Here is a 22,036-nt window from a genome sequence, read left to right on the forward strand (position 1 = left end):
CTCAATGGCCTTTTTTGGTTCAGGCCACTCCCCCTCGCACTTATTCTCAATATTTAAACACACTCTTCCCTTTTTTATTTTGTTCCCATATATCCTCAGGTAACCAGTGTGCTTGTAAAGAAGTAGAGTAATGGAGGAGGCAAGCGGAAAGCAGCAGATGGCAACATAATAGAAGATTATTGTCATTGTGCTACAGTAGGCCTATACAGTAGGGAAGGAGCTGCTTAAGAGATTCTTAGTGGGCTGGAATAAAATGAATGCCTGTAGAGGATAAAAGCAAAGGAGAAGCGGATAAAAGATGGCAGAACAACTGAATTTATATGTCAGTCTTTCTTGAAACTGAATTGGAGAGTAATTGTTGAAGGTTTTGGTTTGTTTTTTTTTTTTTTTATCCAACGTGGAGCAGAGGTTTTCCACAAAAAAAAAAAAAACCCAAAACAAAACAGAAATGACAGCTTGACTATTTTAAAGTGAATTTAATATACGTCTCTGTGACTGACAACTCATCTCACACATTCTGAACTGTGAAGACGTGTGTGCTTGATGAACATCTTACTATGTTGGAGTGGATGGTGCCCAGGCTGTTACTGTGAGGTACGCGGTGGGCGGAGCCACTGCGGCTGAGCGAGTGAGAGCGTGACGTGGCGGAGCTCGGCCTGACGAGGGGAGTGGCGATGGGAACTGTGGGGGAAGGCCTGGTGGACAATGCTCGCACCTCACTGGGCGAGGAGAGCGAGGCGATGGAGCGAGGGCAGGAGATGGAGCGCCTGATTGGTCCGGAAAGTGTTGGCGAGGCGGAGGGGGCGGGGCTGGTTTTGAGCGACTTGATTGGAGGTTTCCAGTGCATGCGACCTGTGGAGAAACAGCAGACAGGCAGTGGAGAAGGAGACTGTGACACTTTGATTTCTCCTCATCCTGATCCCGTCTTAGTGCCTCAGTCACTGTCAAGCTCTTTGCTCTCTGCTTTCCATCTGTTGCCGGGTGACTGCAGAGATGAAGTGTGGCATTAAAACTCCCATGGCCGCACGCTGGCCCTGTGTGTGTGTCTGTGTGTGTGTGTTATTAAGGACCGCTGCATGCCCAGTCAAAACCAAAAACTAAACAGTGGTCCTGTCTGGTTCAGCCTGGATTAAAGGGCAGCTTTTTCTGTCTGTCTCAGGCAGACGCACACACACACAGGCAGAAAATTAAGCTGAAAAACCCACACTGACGCTCTCCATCAGCCTTGAAACTCCTCCAGCTTGTCTACTAGCCAGTGTATTAGTGTGTGTGTTTTTTATTCGTGCAGTGTGTCTGTCTAACATCAAGTGTTTATATTGTGTGTGGTGTGTGTGTGTGTGTGTGTGTGTGTGTGTGTGTGTGTGTGTGGTTGCTGAACCTTCCGAGGTTTGGTTGTTGCCAAATGAGAGCATTATGGGGCTTAGACCTAGAAGCCCTTTGGTGGCTTGGTATGGAGGAGGGCTTGGCAGAGTTGCTGTTTCTCCCTGCACACACACGCACACACACACATTCTCACACATTCATTCTTAGTGACTTTTTTGTGGCCTTGTTCCTTATTTGTGACAAGTAGAATGAGCTAAAGCAACATTCTCCTCCATTGTGCAGTAAAACTGGTGACCCATAATGTAAAAACTGATTTTTATTTATTTTTTCCCAAGGTCAGCCCACAAGGCTCCTCTTTCTTCCCTCAAAGAGCCGATAGTGAGTTGATGTATGCGACTTATGAGAATTTGTGGGACTTATCGTTCCCCCTATAAAACTGGGAATACTTCAGCATTAAACTCAAGGTGTTTTCAAGGTAAACTGGTTCCTTCTCCTCTTCATCTCTGCCTCGTCATTCACTGTCCGTTCACTGGAACACCGCCATTCAGGACACTTTTCTGTCCTCTAGTGCTTTTCAATGCTTCACCATTGTGCGGCTCCACAGCTATGGAGCCAGACGATTCCTTTGCTTAGGAACTCAGAAACGCTGATCCACTTTCTGAGTCACAGGCTATGAAAACACTGCTTACACTTTAATTAAGATCCACGGATCTGGTACCATTTTATCACATCAATTAGGCCCATAAATGCTGGCGGGCTGCTGAATATCTTTAATCTATCATCTGCTCTACTGGCCCTGCACTGCTAATGGAGTCTGCTGTATGTGTGCTCACCTCAGGTACTGATCAAAGCAAAACTCCAAGCATTTAAATCAAACAAAAAAATATATATGTAGAAAAAAGTGTCCGTGCATGTTCACATATGGAAATGTGTTCTGTACAACTATGAAAATATATTTCAAAGTGTGAAAAGGATACCAGGCTGGAGAGGATGTCATATGCTTGCAGCATCATTGGATGAACTCCAATTTTCTTGTTGCATCATTATAGACATTGTTTTCTATCTCTCCTTTCTGCACATCACTCTGTCAAATAAAATGGAAATGGGGATTGCTAAGACAGAAATCTGAAATGTGCGTATATGTGGTGGTGGATATGTTTCTGTAAGTGAAACATATCCACCACCATCAGATGGGTAAAAAAAACAGAAAGGAACTAACAAACAGGGCAGGAGAAAGAGAGAACGAGAGAAAATGAGGAGACAACAAGCGAGAACAAACCGAAGCAAACGAAAAAGTGAGATCACAGGAAACAAGGTCCCTGTCAAACCCCCTCGCTTCCTAATAACGACATTTTTAGACATTTTCACTCAACCCTGCTGCTTTACCTGAGCGCTCAGCCAAGTTCTTCTCCTTGCTTTCCCCAAGGTCGTAGGAAACTTTCTTCTCCCGCTTCTCTCCACCTCTTCCTCCACCTCCTCCTGCTTTCCTCCTGTCCTCCTCCTCTTCGTCTGAGGAGGAGCAGGAGTTTTCAGCGCTGCTGCCGCTGGTGAAGTCTGCCAGGTAGTCTGGTCGTTGACGTCGTGGTGTCTGGCTGCATTCTGGCATTGCAGTCAAGGGCTGGTGGGGACGGATAGATACGGTACACATGGCACATGCTTATGTGTAGAGTATAGACATACAGAGTGTGCGCTCATTGGTGTTCATTTAACGGCACAAACGCAACAACAGCAGCGAGCTTTTTCTACCGATTACACACAAAAACATCCAGCTTTTATCCTCATGGGACCTTCCACTGACTGCGTCTCTTTCTAACACTAAACCATCACATTGGGAAAAACGCCCTCGTTCCAAACATCTAAGATTCAAACAGCCTCGAACAAGGACATAGGTACACACACGCAGACACACACTTTAACATGAAGACGCTGAGACTTTGTCAACCTCCCTCAGCCTCAGCCCGCTACCATCTGTCACTGGGAGACCTGGTGGTGACATAGCTAGTCTGTGTACTCGCTTGTGTGTGTGTGATTGTGTGTGTTCGCTTGCAGCTCATTATGCACTGACACACAATTACACATGCACCCCTTTACAAGCCTGGCTGTCACTATAAATAGGAACATGAGCAGCTTCATACCTTGAACAAATTCCACCTGATTGGATATATAAAGGTTAAATTCAAAGTAAAACTTTTTTGTTGGTTTGTTTTGTTTTGTTTTGTTTTTTTGCCTTTGACGCGAAATGTTTCCCATATCTGATAGTTTGAGAAATGAAAGAGAAATTACAGTAAACAGAGATAAATTAAAATTCTCATCACTTCACTGATGTTCCTTTTTTCCGCCAATAAGAGCGTAGTTTAACGCTGTCTCATCATTCTACAGTTTATGATCTATCTTTTGCACCAGTGAAATCACCTACATCACAAACACAGAAGCATTTTTCTTGGTTTGAAGTTCATTAAGTCGAATGTCTAGTTCACATCCTGAAAAAGTGCACACTGACAGCATTAATAAAACATTTATACATCTGTTATTTAAGGTTTAACTTGGGCAGTGCTGTCAGGCCACTGAACATTAATGGACAGGAAGTGATCACAGGGCTTATAGATTCAGCGGCAGGGAGATACGTGGATGAGTGATAGAGAGGGATGGAGAGGGAGAGAGATTAAACGATAAAGAGGAAAATAAAAGGGGAGATGGGAGCATCAGACTGATGGGGAGAGAAATATAGAGGAGGACAAGGTGAATCTGAGAATAGGAGCAGAGAGAAACGGAAATGAACCGACAGAGAAAGGGAGAAAAGGACTCTTAACATGAGTGGAGAGAAAGAGAGGGAGGCAGGAACAGACGCCTGGATAAACAAAGCTCAGGAGCGAGACAAAGAGTGCAACAAACACAGAGAGGGTGGGACGTTTTGAGTGCAGCGGATGAGAAGAAGGTGACTGGGTGTAGTCTGGCTAAAGAGCGAACTCAGACAAAAGTACAGGAAACACCAGGAGGCAAAATGGGAGGTCTATGTCAGGCAGAAAAACGTGAATCTTTTCGCCTCAGCTTTCACTCACTCTTTGGTTCAGTTTCACCAGATGGCTTGTGAACACTATATTCACAGTCACAGCTCTTTCTTTCCACCACTCTCCACGTCTCTCTTTGTACGCTCGGCAACATTGAAATTGACTGGGCTCAAATTAATTTGGACAACAGTGATTGTGTCTGAACAAGTTCTCATTTCAGCCAAGGCTCTCAAATGCACCGCTGAATTGCCCTGTTGAGTCCCAAACAGACTCTCTTGAGTGTTCCAGCCAATTTAGGCCTCGGGTGTGGGATGGATGTAGATGTGCAGGGAGAGGAAAAAGTGATGGAGAAGTGAAGGGGGGAGAGTGAAGCAAGGTGATGGAGGGAGTAATGTGCTGTCGTGGGAAATTGAGGGGACGTATAGGTGTATGTGACAGAGAGAAAGAAAGAGGGGGAGATAGACAGAAAGAAAGATGGAGTGGGGGAGAGTGAGGGAGACGGCCTGACAGCTGTCCCCTGAGGTAGTTGGGTCTTTTTTGCTTTGCCTGCCGCTCCTCACTCCCTCCTTTATTTTCTCTGAATCACGTCCTGTGTGCTTTCTGCGGCCGTTAGCTTCAGGCATCTGCTTACCTGCCTCCCTTTCGCTCACACGCTCCTTTGCACTTTTTTCCTCGGGTCCCATGAGGCACACAGCACCCGTCCACCCTTCTTTCACTCTCTCCTCTCGTCTTTTCCAGTGTCCCAACTCTCTCTCTCTCTCGCTCCCTTTCACCTACCTTAGGGCCTCGTTGCCTGGAAGATTTGCCCATCAGCTTCTCGTCATCCAGTTCACATTGCTCCAGCAGGTCCAAGATGTCCTCTTCCTAAAGCACCGACACAAAAAAACAGACAGAAGGTTTTCAGTCTGGTAACACTGCAGTCTAAAGCATAGCTTGGTTGGAAAGACGATACCCTGATAGGAAATGATTAAAATCATTTTACGCTTACAGATACTTTGAAGTTGAAATGAGGTGTGAGGAAACCAAGCAACTTTAGTTATTAAAACACTTCACAGGCCTAAGTTCTTATCTGGGGGTTAGAAAAAAAAGTCCCTGGCTGACCATGCATTGCTGTCTGGCAGTGCTTATAGAGGCTGAATTTGGAAAAAGGCTGCGTGGTCACCATCGCCAATATGCTGGGGCCGTGGCCATTTGGCCATAGCTGAAATACAGGCAGAGGTGATTAATGTTGCTTCACGGCCGGGACATAAAACGCTCCCGCTTGCCACTCAAATACACATGAAAAGTGATTGTTTTCTCACCGATTAGCCATCAAGCTGCTTTCTGGGGGCTGTGAAAAGGTCAGTGTGCCCCTGGCTCTCTCTGTTGGTGTGTCTGTGCATGAATATTTGTGTGCCTGTTCATATGTTTCCAGAGGTATTTGTCCTTTAGAGTTAAAGTATGCATCTGTGGGCTCTGACAGATTTTCATGAGCTTTTGCTGCTGTGTACAAGAATTTTAGGGGCTGTTGGTGTGAACTCTGTCCTGTTGCAGCCTGATCAGAGTGTTGAGCTGCTGTAGATGAGTTAATTTTCCATCATCACCTCACTATTTATGATAAGTCAGTAAAAGAAAAAAGTTTTTGAAAGCACTACCTTATCATCACTGAGTGAATGAGTAAGTCATATTTATCACATCTGTTGGATATTTCATAATTACAGCATTAAGCAATGTGGAATGTATTGAAAATTAGTTTGCCGGTCGTTTATTGCACTAACCCATAAGATTGCAGCTATTTTGCCTCATTCATTCATTCATTGATGTGATAGGATGCTGTAACATTATGTGCACTAAATGCATTTGATAAGTGCTCCTGAGGAGCTAACACCAAAAATTCAAATATGTTGTTTATTTACCTTGATAATTAAAAACTTAAGTAAAATGGACTAATTGCAGCACTGCGTTTTCACTGCCGTCCTAATAACCGTTCAGGAGGTGAAAGCTTTGCCACCAACAGAGGTTTGAAAACCAGCGGAGGCCTATTACCTTGTTAAATTACACCAAAGCAGATTACAAGGGTGTTCTGACTTGTTTTTAAGCATGGGAGAAAACTGAAACCGACACATCACAAATGATCTGAAAACTGTTTACTTTCTCTTAACTAACAGTGTTTACTCCCAAAGTGCATCTACACCGTGTGATGCAGCAGCATAGATACTGAGCACAGATCACTAGCTGCTCAATCTTTAAGAAGCATCTACCAACTTGTTCTAATGATCACTGATCACACAAATCAGACATCTTTTTCCTTCTGTGTGTGTCAGTCTGAATCACATATCACAGCCTTTGGCAGTATGTTGATCTCTGAGCACGTCAGCTCACAAAGTTGGACTTTTTCAGCAACCGAGGACCAAAAGTCCTGCCGGTGTAGTTCTAACCACATTTTTTCACACGCACACAATCACACACACACACACACATATATATATATATATATATATATGTTTTATCCTTTGTGTAAAATGTATTTTTTTCTACTGTTGGCAGTTTCCACTGTGAAATTCATTGTCTCCATATTTCTTGGCTGTTTGACAGATGATGCTGTCTCATGCATTTCTGTGGTAATATAGTCAGAAAATACTTTCCACTTTCCACTTTTAGGAAATCATCACCCCATAGTAAAAAAAAGGAATGTCCATGAGCCAGCACAAAACTTCAGTGGGTAAAGTGGGCTGGTGAAGAGTGGATAGACAATGACACTTTCTTGATATGGAGGAAAAAAAAAAACATATTGCAAATATTTGACAGATACGGTTACTGTTATGGGAGTCATTATTTCAGTCAATGGGAATGGTATATTTTTGGATTTCATTTTAACAAACATGTTTTTTTAATATTAATGTGGCCTTAGCTGAGGTCTGTACCAAATAAGCACCTTCTTTATCCATCTGGTAAACATTATTTGCTGGCCAAGGCATCGCTGTAGAAGGACAACGCCTCATTTATGGAATGTACTGACCCATTTTACTTTCTGTCAAAAAATTGCAGACACTGCAATTTGGATATTGTACTTTTCGCGACTTTAGTTCATTGTTCAGCCCTTCTTCTGATCCCTAATCCAAACAGCTGTAACTGAGAGCGGGAGAGGAGGAGCTGCTGTTGCCTTTGCCTGTAGATGGCCTATCCGCCGAACTGCCGTTTTCTTTTTTTTTTTTAGCTGTAGGTGACGCTGGTTTGACTAGTTCAGACAAAGTTGTTGTGTTTTGCAGTTTTTCATCGATCACACTGCGATTCTGGCTTTCATCATTTTCACCACAGTTTTTACATGACTGTCTTTCCCCATGAGCTGCTGCTATGGAGCTGTTTGAATTGGACACTTTTTGCAGCAGAAAAAGCTTTTTATTTTTTTTTTTTTTTTACTTGGAAACATAAATAACAGCTGAACATAAAGTCAGTTATCAATTTTGAAATATTCTTTTTAAACCACAAAATTCTTTGGGGGAAAAAAAAAGTAGCAGCGTATTTTTGGGGGATGATTTCTAAAAACTCAAAAAAAAAGGAGCCAAAGAGATACCCAATATTTCTCTGTACATTTTCTTTCCAACCACACTGAATGCATTCACACAGACTGGGAGTTGCTCTCAGACAGCACCATCAGTTAGTGTACTGGTACCATTCTATTTTATTGACAGAGTACTACAAGGTGACTGAGCACGCACCTGTTAATCGCACTTTGATTTTCACGTGTGAAAAATAGAGGAATGTCAGCCGAGCAAGCACACACACAGCTAACAACAGAGCAAACAATGTGTTGCATACTTGTCAACCTCGCTGTCATGTCAGTGAGGAGAAAGGTGATGCAAACACTGAAGAAACCAGCGAAACCTGAGGCTGTGTTGCCTATGCACTGAATGAAGCCGTGGAGGATGCGCGACAGTGCGTGTTATCGCTCGAATTACAGCGAGATTTCCTTCTTCTTTGATAGGGTGACGGTCCGTGACATTTTTCAATTCATGGCCCTAAAAGCCTGCAATGGCAGCGAACATGAGCAGGTCAGATTTGACAGATATGTCAACAACATGCCGGCAAATAATCTCTGGCCCCTCACGACTGTGAAAAGGCAAAACAAACAGACCAATGCATGATGATTAATATGGTTCCCACCGGGGCTAACAGCCAAAGCACTGTGACTGATGAGCACAACTAGATGCTTTGGTTTATCATGAGATCATCATGGTTAGGTGGAAACCTTACGGGGTTTATGGTTTAGTTACAAAGTTTAAGGCAGTTATGTTTGAGTTATGGCTTCTCATGCAGGGAATTCTCCATCAAATCGAAAGCATCTTGTGGCACTCAAACAGGCAACTTGAACAAAGTAATTACTCCATCCAAGCACGTATGCTGCAAATTGTGCAGGTTGTAAATAAGCTTAATTTATTTTCTCTGCCATTGTGTGCAGTCAGCAACAATGGGAGCTTCTAAACAAGACGTGAGGCTAACGAGCACAAACAAATGCATTTAAGGTGCTTCAAAAAAAGAAACAAATTGCTTCTTATTTTTGACAAAAAAAGAAAAGGACGGAGGGGAAAATAGCTGGATGAAAAGCATTATTAGTGTTCTGATGACTGCCACATCCAAATTCAGGGACGTGATTCTTTATCATAAATGGCCACAATACGTATCTCTGTTCTTTGTTATGACACACAGTCCAGTTCTCACTCATGATCGTGTTAATCAGTACCAAAATCCAACTGCCTTTCTTCCTGTTATATCTCTCCTGTCCTACTTTGAACAAGATCCACATCTCAGCGTGTTGTTGGAATTAAACTCACCTCAGCTCAATGATTTAGCTCTGATTGACATCTGTGTAAAAAAATAAAATAATAATAAAATCCCTGCACAGATTCTACTTTTGTGTGGACAAACTTTCTAGAAAAAATAAATCACAAAGGGCTATAGGCTGTTTAGTACAGTTTGTTTCTATAAAAGCCTAACAGCTAAGTATGACATCTGCTCCCAGGGCTTCAAGATGAATTTGTAATGTCGATACCATTGTCCAGATTCAGCTGTTCCATTGCCAAAATAACTTCAGGGTTTTTGCATCTTTTCTTCCCATCAGTGCTTTTTTCATCCATTGTTTAGATATCCAATAATACCTTCCTCTGCCTTTTTGTTTTATTGATTTACTCTTTCAAAATACATCAACAGACAAGAAAAATCAATTTCTGTCCTTTTTTTCCTTCCTTCTCATTTCTTCATTATTTATAAAATGCATGTATAACAGAAATCTGTCACAAAACAACTATCTCTATCAATAACACAGTATGTTTTACTTTGTGACTTTTGAGTAGTTTTTAGTTTTCCTTTCAAATCCAGACTAATACGTGCCTTCACACACTTTATTGTATATGTTCAAGTGCTTGTCCTGAATTTTATGTAAAAAAAAATAAAAAAATAAAAAAAGAGAGAGAAAAAACAAATAAAGTAGGATGCCAAACTGAAAAGTGTGGGCAGCCATCTAGTTATCTAAAACTAAGTGAGGACATTGGGAACTTGTGACAGTGCTCTGTAAAGAATCTTACCGCTCAGAAAAGAAGCAAAAATTAGATTGTTGTGTGCAATCTGATTTCCTTTTAAAAGCCCGTGTATGTGTGGAGAGACAGAGTGACAATGGGAAAGCAGGACAGATAGAGAGCAGTAGAAGGACATTCTGCTGGAAGTTCGAACAAATACAAGGACTGCAGCACACTTTCCATATTATTTGAACATCCTTTTTTGTGTCTGTGGGCAGAATCTTAATAGAAAGAAAGTGTGTGTGTTTTTTTTTTTATGGCAAGTTCTTGTCCACAAGTGTCTGCATATTGTAAGTGTGTATATGTTTGTGTATGGGTCTCTGCAGGTTTCTATGATGTATGCGTGTGTGTCTGTGTGTGCATGACAGTACGTGCCTTCATTCGTTTCAGAGGATTATTCATTTCCTTTTGAAGTGAAGCAGCTCGCCCAGCAAGGAAGGTCTGAAAGGCGGCTGAGAGCAGGCTTTCATACTTCTCCAACAGCAGCTTGTCGTCTGGGGGGTAAATACGTCTGTAGGCCGCAGAGACACAAAGAGAGAAGCAAAGAGAGTGAGGGAGAAGTGTCGAAAGAGGGAAAGAGAAAAGGCGAGGAATGAGGGTCATCAATTCAGAGAGAAATGTGATGAGAATGGAAAGAGAGGAAATGACTAGATTGAGAAAAAAGAGTGGAGAAAATAGGGTTTGCAGTCTCTGTCAAAAAAAGAGTGAGAATGACAGAATAGAGAAAAAGAGAAGCGATGGATTGGGATTCAGCAAGAGGCATAAGACTTGAGAGAGGAGGAGTAGTGAGCGAATCGGGAGGTGTGGAGAAGTGACAGAACAGGGAAAAAAGAAAGAGGGGAGAAAGGTAGATGGAGAAAATGAGGTAGAAAGGGAGACAACATGGATGCAAAGATGGAAATTGGTGTAAGGAGGCGGAGGGGTGGATGGAGTGAGGCTCAGAGAGAGGTCAGGGCACAGCAGGTGATGGACAGGAAAAAGAGCAAACAGAAAGAGAAACAAAGACGGAGAGATTATAAGTATTTCAGTTGAAGGTGTGAAGTGATGCAGGAAAAATAGAGGTGAGTGGTGGCATCGAGGGAGGACGGAGCAAAGAGAAAAGACAGAAAGAAAAGAACATTAATGGATGCCTTGATTTAAGACACTGACAAACGTTCACATGATGTAATGCATTAATGCACATCTGCTTTCTACACACACACACACAGACATAACATCCTGCAGTCACATTCACGTTCTGTCGTACTCTCAACTAATATGCCTGTTCACACGTTCCGCATAGTTTTGTACCCCTCAAGACTAAACTAACAGTGCTCAGTGTTTATTTTAGGCCCAAAGAGATTAGGAAAATGTATAAACCTCTGCCTGGTTCTCCTCATAATACATCTCCAAAGTCTCCCTAAGTCACTGCTTTAGCCATCGAGTCAAAACGACAACAGTGTTATAATCAAAATATGTACTCGTCAGTGTGGAGTGTAAAAGCAGTGAAATACTTTAGACTCCACTCGAGAGCCAAACCCCTCCTGAGCTGGCTTTTGGAACCAACAGGAGGCTGTGAAAGGCCTCTGACACTTAATGAACCACACAAAGACAGAAAGTTGGACGTGATATTTGTGCAGCAGCAGGCCATTTGTAGCATGGCAAGATGACAGGTGGATTTTTGCAAATATTGACTACAAAGATATCAGCACCTGAGTTGTAGGTTTTGCTGCAGGTGCATTGCCAGGTAAAGCTTAACATTAATTTGCCAATCAAACTTCTACCAGACCCATCTGCCAGTTCACAATTTTATGCAGGGAGGCTGTTCTGGAGCATGATTTCCACTTTGTTGAGAACTTGACCCAATTCTTTGAATTACTTTAGTTACTGAAGTTCAAATCAGCAACAGCTACTGAAATCTGAAAAACACTGAGATGGACTTCAACTCGGCACAATCCCAAATCATATCTTAGAGCTACATTTGCTTCTTTCTCTCAAGATGGACTCAAGAAAAAAGTCTCGTATTCACTGCTGGATAGACTGAATTGAAATGAAAACGTATGAAAAGAGCCGGGACTTGTCGATCCTCCCAGAACAACATAAATCAAGATAAGGTCAACACTTTAATGGTGGGTGTTAACTGCTCCTCCCTTTTGGCACCATCTATCTCTGAGCATATGGACTTTTTATTTGAGGGTAATCCTATAGTAGTAAAATAAAAGATATGTCCATGCTGAGGCTTGTTCTCACCCATATGTTTCCAATTGATCAAGAGCCAAAACACAAGCCCATGCTCCTTAAATGACGCTGAATGAACAGCAACAATAGCATCCAACTTGCTGGGTTTCCGTCTGATGCCACAGGGTCCTGGCTTGTCTGCACTTGATGCAAGGTTCATCTAATAGCCCAACCTAAGTAAGTTCATTACAGGAACTCATCTAATGAGAAGCAGTGTGTTAATCAGACTCCAGTGCTGCGCCGGGACACGATTTGAATGCTAAGAGGTCTTTATTAGGGGTGCTCCAGACAGACCTCAGCCTGTCTGATTGACTGTCTGGTTGCCTGTCGGAAAAGAGGAAGGAGGTGACAGCACTTCATGCAGCCTGGGATTAGTATTCTGACTACCTATTCAGTCAAGTGATGAGTCAAGAAGTCATTTAGACTTACAGAGACAGCAAGGTCTCTGTGTGTGTGTGTGTGTGTGTGTGTGTGTGTGTGTGTGTGTGTGTGTATCTATGCTTGTGTATCTGCAAGATACTGAGACAGAAAGAAATGTGTAAAAGCTGGACAACATAGGCCAAGTCAGGAGGACAAAGTGTGGGAGTGAAGGAACATTAACAATTTACAACAAACAAGTAAAAAATCGGAACTTTGGTGTTGCTGAGTCATGCTCTGAGGTGTATCTGCTCCGTCTGGATGGCACGCTTGATGTCATCCAAAATTTGAGCTGGAGTTGGAGGAGAAAGGGTTGGTGCTGAGGGAAAATGGCTTGCAGGTGTCAACAAATGCTAATCTGAATCTCTGAAATGCTGAGAAGGTTGTGGAAAGTAAATGTCTCCGTTCTTCAGTCCCCAAAAACATTGCATGTCTTCTCTAGTGTTTGTTTTTGTATGCAGCTAATTTGATGTACTCTCCTGAGAGCCTGGTGCTCTGTAGATGACCCTATAAATGTAAGATGGGCTGGCACGAGTATGGTGGGTAGAGATTTGTTCAGCGATAGAACTTCCTTACCTGTAGTTTCCCAGATGTAGCTTTTCATGCTCCTCCCTGGAGATCTGCTTACGGACCTGTGCCAGTCGCTCTTTCTAGAGAGAGGAGAAAACCAAAGAAAACTCTTGTAGGTGAAAGACACATCTTCAATGAAAAACAGAGAAAGCAAAAGATTTAAAAACAAGAACGTAAGGGGGGTGGAGGAAGCAGTCTCACTTATGTTGTGTTTTTCCATCTACTCTTTCGTTAATGCATTACAGTGGTAGAGCTCACTTAGCCAATTTGGCATCTGAGGCGAAGATGAGGGCATAACTCCACTACTGGCACTGCAGTAGCATTTAGAACTGAAAGATATGTCTCTGAACCAAGTCTCGCAATTCAGCCATAACAGCACTCAAAGATGAGGTGGTGCCCTTTTTAAAATAGTGCCTCTGCTCCATCTTTCCCTATTCGAGCTGATTACCTCTGTGGCTGATCAAAAGGCTAATCAAAGAGGGTGGGAAGCGTAAAGCACTAGCAGTTGCCACTTTCCACATATAGATGAGAAAAGCTTTCCCGACATGAAAATAAAATTAAATGGTATACTTGTCTCAGAAAACTCTCTGGACTCTTTTGAACGAGTTTCTTACTCTGTTTTTTTTTTTCTTCTTGTGTTATTTTGTTTGGCTTCTGCTTGGAGGAACTTTTCTCTTCTCAAACGGATGAATGTGTTTATTAAATATCTCAGATGATATATCCTAGCACATCTCTGATGATCACCTGACCCTGAAATGCTTATTCCAGGCCAGTGTTCATCCTCTGTGCTCAGTATGTGGTCTAATCAAGTAAAAAGGGATCCTGTGAGTAATGATCAGGGCCCTTGACCGTGGAGCCATTGTTCCACTGCCCTGGTTTTGAAAGTCTGGCTGGAGAAATAAATGAATGAGAAATGAATGAATCTCAACTACTCTGACCACAGTACAGGTGCTTGGCCTCCCAAATGCTGCACTGCAGTTGGTCAGCTGCCAGCAGAGAGAATTATGGTTATAGTTGGCAGATCCCAGATGGGAATTTGTGTAATTGTAAAAATTTGAAGCAGCAAATCTAATCAAATTCAAAACCGAACATACCGGTTTATTAAATTTCATTATTAATTTGATCGTGCAATTACCAGCTCTTCTCGCCGTCTCTCCAGTGTGTGACGCTGCTTCTCCCAGTCCGAGGAAGCGGCTGAGAGTTTCTTCATGGAGCCGTGTCCGTAGAGTCGCCTCTGAGCCTCCGCCTTCTGCTGGGCCAGGTTGCGTTTTTTATCGCTGGCCCTGGGTCAACATAAAAATAGGCAGAGGCAACACAACGTAAGGAAGGGGCTCAGAATCCATATCAGTTATTAAGTCTTATTTGTCATACCATCGCACTGGAAGTTTGAAAACTTTACCTGATACTTAATATATATATATTTTTTTTTTAGTTCCGAGATTTTTTTTTGTATTCAAATAGGTTTTGTAGAATATTGCAACACTTATTTCAGCTCAGTGACGTACAAACATTACCCTCACACACACACACACACAAAAGTTTTCATGAAAGCAGCAAGCTACAACGAAGTCTGACAGCAAGTAGGTCTCACTGCAAACTGATGGACTGACCTGAATTTGTCGTTTGATCGTTACTTCATTGTGATAGAAAAAAAAAAAAAGATCCCTCTCAAAACATTCAATAATACAAAGATAAAGACGGCGCAGATACACAAACAAACCGACATCCCCAAGATGAACAGTACCAGACAGCTATTTCTGAACAAGTGGGCCATTGCGGTCTGGAGAAAGGGCAATTCATTTTAGTCAATCGCTGGCCCTTTAAATTGGATATTGAGTGCTGTTGGGGGCTGAGGTTTATCAATGTCTGTGAGTAGCCGGGTCTGAATTGATCCCACGTTGATACAGTTGGTGTGGCGAACAGTCCCAACCTCTCCACACCACCAACCCCTCCCTTCTGGGAAGCAAAGCTATTACTATATAAGGGAAAAAGTGAGCGAGGTAGAACAAAGCCTTCATTCACTCCAGCATGAACATAAGCAGTTTGTCCAGTGGAGGAGAAAAAAAAAAACAAAAAAACCTCTCCCCTACCTTTTGAGGCCTCCTACAATTTATTTGTCATGAAATAATCAGATCTCCCCATTTTAATCTGTGGGAACACAGCAAATATCAGCCGCAAAACAAATCATTTTGATAAGAGATTTGTTTGTGTCGACTGTAGCCGGGCAGGAGAATGGAGCGAGTTTTTATGTGGGATGGCTGCACCACACTTGGCCAAACTAGATCTATGGTGCTGCGCGTAATTCATCCATTATATTTGTGTGTGTGGGTGAGACCCAACGAGTTGAGACTATATTTAGAACAGCTAGAGGAGGACAAGCAAAGAGAGAGAAAGAGAAAAAGGGAGCAGAGATCCAGAGGTCTGCTGTATGATGATCAATCAGTGGACAGACTCGCTGTAGCCAGGGGACAGAAAAGCATGCCAGCAAGCAAGCACAAACATACGCTCATACATACATTATACAGTCCGGAATGAAAACATGCATAACATAAACAGGCAAACTAATACACCCATAAAGCAAAGTAAAAGAGTAACTCAGGGAGCTTATGGAAATGTACAGAGCAGATAAATGATGCAAAACTTCACATAGCATAACTTCCAGGTAAATATAAATTGAAAAACACACATAAACACACTGTCATGTTTGACTGACAATCAAGACATATCTTTGCAACTTGGAAATTATTTCTCTTTTTATTTACTTAAACATCACTGACAAAATTTAACAAGGACAGCTATTGTTTGTGTGTTTGTTTCTTTCTTTCTTTCATCCAATCTCAAACCTCTTGTTCAGCTTCAAACTAATGACACTTCTGTGCCATCGTGTCGAAATCAAACGAGATAAAAGCTGAATTATGCTGCGACTCAGAATAGGCCCAAAGTTTTCAAGGTTGGCAAATAAATACAACTGAATGAATCAATTGAAATGTTTGAACCTTCTGAGCTGCGTTCCACAAAAGCGTTGATTTCCTCATGACAAAAAATTTAATAGACGCATTTCATGTGTATCTATTCACATGTACTTGTGTGTGTGTGTGTATCGCCACAGTGGAGAGTAGTATACCTAATGTTGAGGAGTTTGAGAGCATTGAGCAGCACCCCTTTCTTCACATCGTAATCGATCTTCTGATCAGTCCCAAAGCTCGGCGCTCGATTGATCTGTCGGAGAGGAGAGGAGAGAAACAGTTCTACTTTCTACTTTCTTTGTTTTTACTTCATCTTTTTTTTTTTTTCTTCTCAGTTCAGCAGGGAGAAATGCCATGCAATTACAGGAGTAGATTCAGGGCATCTTTGGAAAACAGTGATCTGTTCCCCCAAGACAGAGAGACGATGTGGAAAGATGTTTAGTTTGTTTTTTTTCCACTCTGAAACATAGGATAAATTGTCTCTGCCACATGAGTGCATTAGTGCATGCACGCAAGCACACTGTCTATGTTAAACTGTCACCGGATTAGTAACCCTGTCATTTTCAGACAACCTCCGCAAGCATGACTGTAACCTAAGTGTGCCCCACACAGCGCGACAACGCAACACCCATTCACACCAGTGATCTCTGAACACCAGCAAATTACCAATGTTCAGCTTGGTGCCATAATGTACAATCAGGAGCGCTCAGACGGAGTCAGCTGAGCAAGAACTGAATAAGCCTCCTATGATTTGAAGAACAAAAGCCAAAATCACCTGGGGAAAAATTCAAGAACCGCTTACCTTTCTCAACAGAACCATTTGCAGCAGCAAGGTATTCAGATATCAGTACTTATACCTGAAACAACAGATCAATTCTTCCACCGTATTCTTTGTCATGTTCCCTCTGATTCTCCCCTAAGGTGAGACAGAGATTGTGAGTCCAAAGGAGCAGCAAATGGAGAGACGTGTAGTAGGAGAGTCAATGAACTGGCAACTGTGATTGAATGATGTCTCCCTACACTCCTAAAGGTCAGTAAACCTTAGCTGCTGAGATAACTTCGGTGTCTGCCACCTTCAGATACTCAAACTGTCCATTTTTTCCCTTTTTATGAGGGAAAGAGTTTGGTCTAGACCTGCTCTATATGTAAAGTGCCTTGATGTAACTTTGTTATGATTTGGCGCTATATAAATAAATCTGATTTGATTTTGATTTGGAACAGAAGTATGAATGGCTCCTTTTGAAATGTGTTTATTTGTAATAGCTTTAATAATAGTCCACTTGTTGGAAAAGTTAGTACATGTCGATTTTATCATCTCCAGAAAAGCGTGAAACACTAGATCCAAAATTTCTATAGGCTTTATTTTATGAATCCTGACAAAATCCACATACCAGAACACGTCTGTTTTACAGATAAAAATCACCGCTACAGAAATAGATCTGGAAGTGTCACTGGAAATTCAGCCTTCCCAGGAACATTAATCTGCAGGCAGCATGAGTATTTGTGACAGAAACGCTATTCGTCTAGTCCCTATCTTCCTTCAGAAAAAAAGCAGTTGGATACAGTTGAACACATCAAAGTGGCACCACCGCAGCCAATCACAAACTGCGATTTCAGTAACGCGAAGAGCCGAGCCAATCAGAGCTCTTTAGAGCACATTATGGATCCACATCCTATCTGCCACTCAGGAGCGTGGGGAAGGACTGCTGAATGCAGCCAATGAGAAAAACCCATCAGGCCGTTTTCGAAGCAAGAATCAAGATTCTTTTCTTTTTTCTTTTTTTTTTTTGGCTTCAAAACGAAACAACAAAACCTGAAAGCTCCTTTACAGAGATGTGCAAAGCATCTCAAGGGTGGTGGGGGTAGCGCCCAGTAAGTTCAAACCGCTTTCTCTCCCCTTCTTCTGAAGTAGCCATTACTAATCCTGACACAATGGTGCTTACTGTTGTGTGGCAGAATTGGGAACAGTGCTGGTGTGATGATATTTACATCACAACCAGACTCCCAGTAACGGAGGGAGTTGCCAGCACTGGGGCAGGTAGCCCAGAGAAAGAGCAATAACTACTGAAAGACTGTCCATTTGGATCAGAAGCCTGCAGTAGAAACAAAAATCTGGACAAGCCTAAAGCTACTCTCGATGTCAACAGCTACTCCTGAAATGTCCTTCAGCAACGCAGCTACATGCCAAACACCTGAAAAGCATGTGTATGTGAGCGTGTAGGAAATTAAATACATGTAGCTGTGTGATGTGAATAAAAAGGACAGAGGCTTAAGGTGCCGCAGCTCTCTGTGTTAACCTGGAGAACCTGTGCAACCTTGTCTGAGCCAGTTGGTCATTTCGTCATTTCGACAAGTTCAAAAGACAGATCCACAAATACCACAAGTGAGCCACTAAATCCACACAAGCACAAAGTCGGTGTGTATGGATGTGCCTTTGTAAGAGTGTGTGTGTGTGTGTGTGTGTGCGTGTGCGTTTTTCTACACAGCAACCATTTATCAAAGGGACGCGGGGTAGGTGATGAATGTCTTCAGCGCAAAGAGGAAAAATAGGAACAGAGACCCTATCCAGCTCTTTCAGTCAATAGAATGAAGTCTACAATACATCCCTCTGTGTGCTGAGAAGGACACAGCTCCACTTCGACCTACAGTACCTCACCTAAGGAAAAAGAAGGAAAGAAAGAAAGAAACGGAGGGGAGGTCTGTTTTCATTTAGAGCATTCCTCAATATGACAGCCACAATGAAAAGAGTATGGCTTTAGAGCGCTGTAGCCTGTAGGTAACAGCCAGACTGGCAGTGATCCTGGTGATGGTTGTCTCGTTACTTGTCTTCATTTCTTAGTTTGATTTGTGGTGTCAAGCTGTCACGGGGGAAGACTGGCATTGCAACACTCGCTGTCTCTCTTTGCTCTCCATCAAGCTTTCGTCTCTTTCCTTCAACTCCCTGCCTGTCGCACTCCTCCCTTCTGCTGTTTAGTTTCTCTTCCCACTCTGTTTCCGCCGTCTCTCACCCCGTTTTCTGTCTGGTCACTTCAACCCCCCAACACCCTCCACACCCCCCATCGTCCGCTTGCTAGGCCTGGCTCTCTGGTCATTACCTCTCTTCTTCCATTTCTCTCCTACGTGTGTCTGTGTTCTCCGTCTCCTCTCTGGCAAAGGAAGTTGGACCGGTCTGGTCCTAATGAACCCCTGCAGGCTCCCAAAACCCCCACTCTGATTTCCTTAAGTGACTCTGGCAGGGTCTTAAAGGAGCCCTCGGTTCCTCCAAGACGCATTCAATAAAAGCGTCAGATGAAAAGATTAGAAACTCCTTTTTTCTCTTGCTTTGATTCAGTTCAGCATCAGCGTCGCATTAATGTAGCCCCAAATATCAGTTGGTCAAACAGCAGATTGAGCATTTAGGGAAAAGAAGACATCAGTCTGTAATTCCTCAGCGGACAGGTTTATCCTTATCTGATCATCCAGTTATTCATATAAAGATCAGAGTGTGAACTGTGACCCATTAACATGCTGTACGCAGGAGATGTAATGTCTTGATTCGATGCAACTGGACTTCTGTGAGCGAGACGCAAAAGTGACGTGCCATTGTTTTTGAAGGCAGTTGTGCAATAAAGGTTGTGATAGTGGCGGTTGTGGGGGGGGGGTGGCTATCCATTTGGTTTGAATTGTCTGTGAAGCACAACTCTGTCTACTGATCTTTACTGCTTAAGTACAAACAGAGGGCCAGAAGTTCAAGCCGCAAGTTTTTCATGACTTACTTGATGTGATTCAGTTTATTCATTTCCAACTCTGACATTTTCTTCAAGTTCAGTCTTATAACGTTTAGTCCCCTGGAGCAGGTGAGAACTTAGTGACAGTGAGCAACTGAGTGATGGCCATGCAGAAAAATCTAACATTGTCATTAATATTGCCAGAAGCTGTTCTGCATGGCCACAGAGAATAAATTCAGGTCTCATTTCATAATACAATAAGATTCAAACTAAATGAATTATTATCATTTCAGATATGAATAATAAATAATAATAGTAAAAAAGGTTCACTGATTGCTGAAAAAGTAATGGGCATCAAACGGTTTGTGCTTGTGGCCTCTGCTGCGTCACACTGACCCGAAAAACACAGCGACAATAATGGATCAAAAACAATCAGCTGCTTTCTCTCAACGACAAATTGCTTCCCCACATCGACATCTATTCTGTGTCTGAAATACTCGTCAAACAAGTGCAGCGGCTGCTCACGATTAATCGGTTTAAAAAAAACGACCCCCTCTTATTATTCCTGGCAGAGTGTAAACAACCACTGGTTTGACATGCACCCCCCTCACCCCCCTCCAATTCTGCCCCGCACACTCGAGGGTATCGGCACAGTTCATCCGTTGTCAGAATGGAGTGTTTGTTGCCGCACAATGGTGAAATAAGAAAGGGAGGCGGGGGAGAGGATGAGTAGCAGCACGTCAGAAAGACAGACAGCTGGCAGCCCTGTTAAGTCGTTCTCGTTTCAGCCATCTTATCAATCACTGTTTTGTTCTTTTTGTGGCGTTTTTAGCGATCTGCTCGGACACCGAGAAACTTTAGCTGAGCATGCTGAGGTGCTGGTAAAGGTCCTGAGAATAAGCGGGCCAAAGCTTAGCTCAGCCACCAGTCAGCCTGGCCCACCTTGACTGACAGGGACGGTGGGGGGGGGGCAATATTTTTATTTTCTTTTTAAGACACACAGAGAGACACAATCATGCACAGCAACAAAAAGCAGAAAAGTGCCTTGGAGTTAGAATAGTGTCATGGCGGCGCACACACCTGATTCTCACTTTAGTACTTACAAATATAATATATCTCCAGGACATGCGTATACCATGTGTACCATAGTACAACCATACAGTTCATAAACATACGTAATATATCTTCCCTTTCAATCACATGTATGCACACAAACACACACATGCAGAGTCACTGCTACTGCCATACATCCCTGATGATAAATGACTAAATGCTGGGGTGTGTTTTCAACTGTCCCACATACGAGACCCATGCGCTCCTAATTTGATACTCATTCCATGAAATAGTCATGTTGGGGGAAAATGGATGCGGATAGAGATAGACAGTCCCATACATCATTCTAATTATTCTTTAATAAACCTCTTACAACTCCCCCCCCCCAAAAAAAAAAAAACAAAAAAAAAAAAAACACACACACAAAAAAAACCTGGCTTGTAGGTAGCTACTGCCACCTAGGGTTCAAAAGGAGAAAGACGCCTCCTCGGAGAGAGTGATGGTATCCATGTACATTTAAATAAGATTGAATCCCAGTAAGTAGCAAAGATTAATCAAAGGCAAAAGGAGAATGAAAGGTGGAAGGGGGCAGGAGAGAGTCTGAAAGATAATTGAGTATATCAAACTGTATGTATTCTCCTCTATTGTTTTTCAGCCTACAAAATTCAATCATGAGAGGATGAAAATAATTTGGAGAGCACAGGTAGCAAGTAAATTCCTCCTTAATCGCCCTGAATACACAAAAATGTTCAACTGGGCTGTTGCAAGGGTTAGAAAACACTTTGTAAATTTCCTGAAGAAATATTTGAAAGGCAGGATAACCTCTAAATCCTTCTTCTAAAACTCCAGGGGAAAACAGCTCCACTTTCTGTGGTGACTCTTTAGACTTTTATGAAAAAACTAAGGACATAAAATTTTCATTTCATTCTGCACAGATCAAATAGAATTTCAATTTAAGGGTTACATAAGCGTGAGTTGCTATTTATTCCACTCAGGAAATTAACAGTACTTTCAGAATTTGTGATTCATTTACATTATGTATTAGTTTGTGGTGGAAATATACGAAAATATATCCATGTTTCTGTTTCTATGTGGATGTGTGTATCATGGCAGTTTGGCAGCACAGATTATTCCCCACAAACACACCCCCAATGCAAACACACACGCGCACAGACACACACACTTGCACTCAAAAGAAAAGGAAGTCTGGATTATGTTGGCTC

General features: G+C 42.4%; 1 protein-coding gene across 3 annotated transcripts in view; it reads right to left on the minus strand.

Annotated features, from left to right (window-relative positions):
* The window catches only part of ttll7 (tubulin tyrosine ligase-like family, member 7), a 62,073-nt gene that overhangs the window by 15,678 nt on the left and 24,359 nt on the right, over nucleotides 1–22,036 (minus strand). For all 3 annotated transcript variants that reach the window (XM_029500825.1, XM_029500824.1, XM_029500826.1), the window contains exons 10-16: nucleotides 16,212–16,306; nucleotides 14,223–14,370; nucleotides 13,094–13,167; nucleotides 10,259–10,394; nucleotides 5,109–5,195; nucleotides 2,710–2,941; nucleotides 557–852 (exon numbers count right to left, since the gene is read on the minus strand). In XM_029500825.1, coding sequence (XP_029356685.1) covers nucleotides 557–852; nucleotides 2,710–2,941; nucleotides 5,109–5,195; nucleotides 10,259–10,394; nucleotides 13,094–13,167; nucleotides 14,223–14,370; nucleotides 16,212–16,306 — 1,068 coding nt within the window. The remainder of the gene's footprint in view (nucleotides 1–556; nucleotides 853–2,709; nucleotides 2,942–5,108; nucleotides 5,196–10,258; nucleotides 10,395–13,093; nucleotides 13,168–14,222; nucleotides 14,371–16,211; nucleotides 16,307–22,036) is intronic.

This window comes from Echeneis naucrates, chromosome 4 (assembly GCF_900963305.1).
Source record: "Echeneis naucrates chromosome 4, fEcheNa1.1, whole genome shotgun sequence".
NCBI classification, from domain to species: Eukaryota; Metazoa; Chordata; class Actinopteri; order Carangiformes; family Echeneidae; genus Echeneis; species Echeneis naucrates.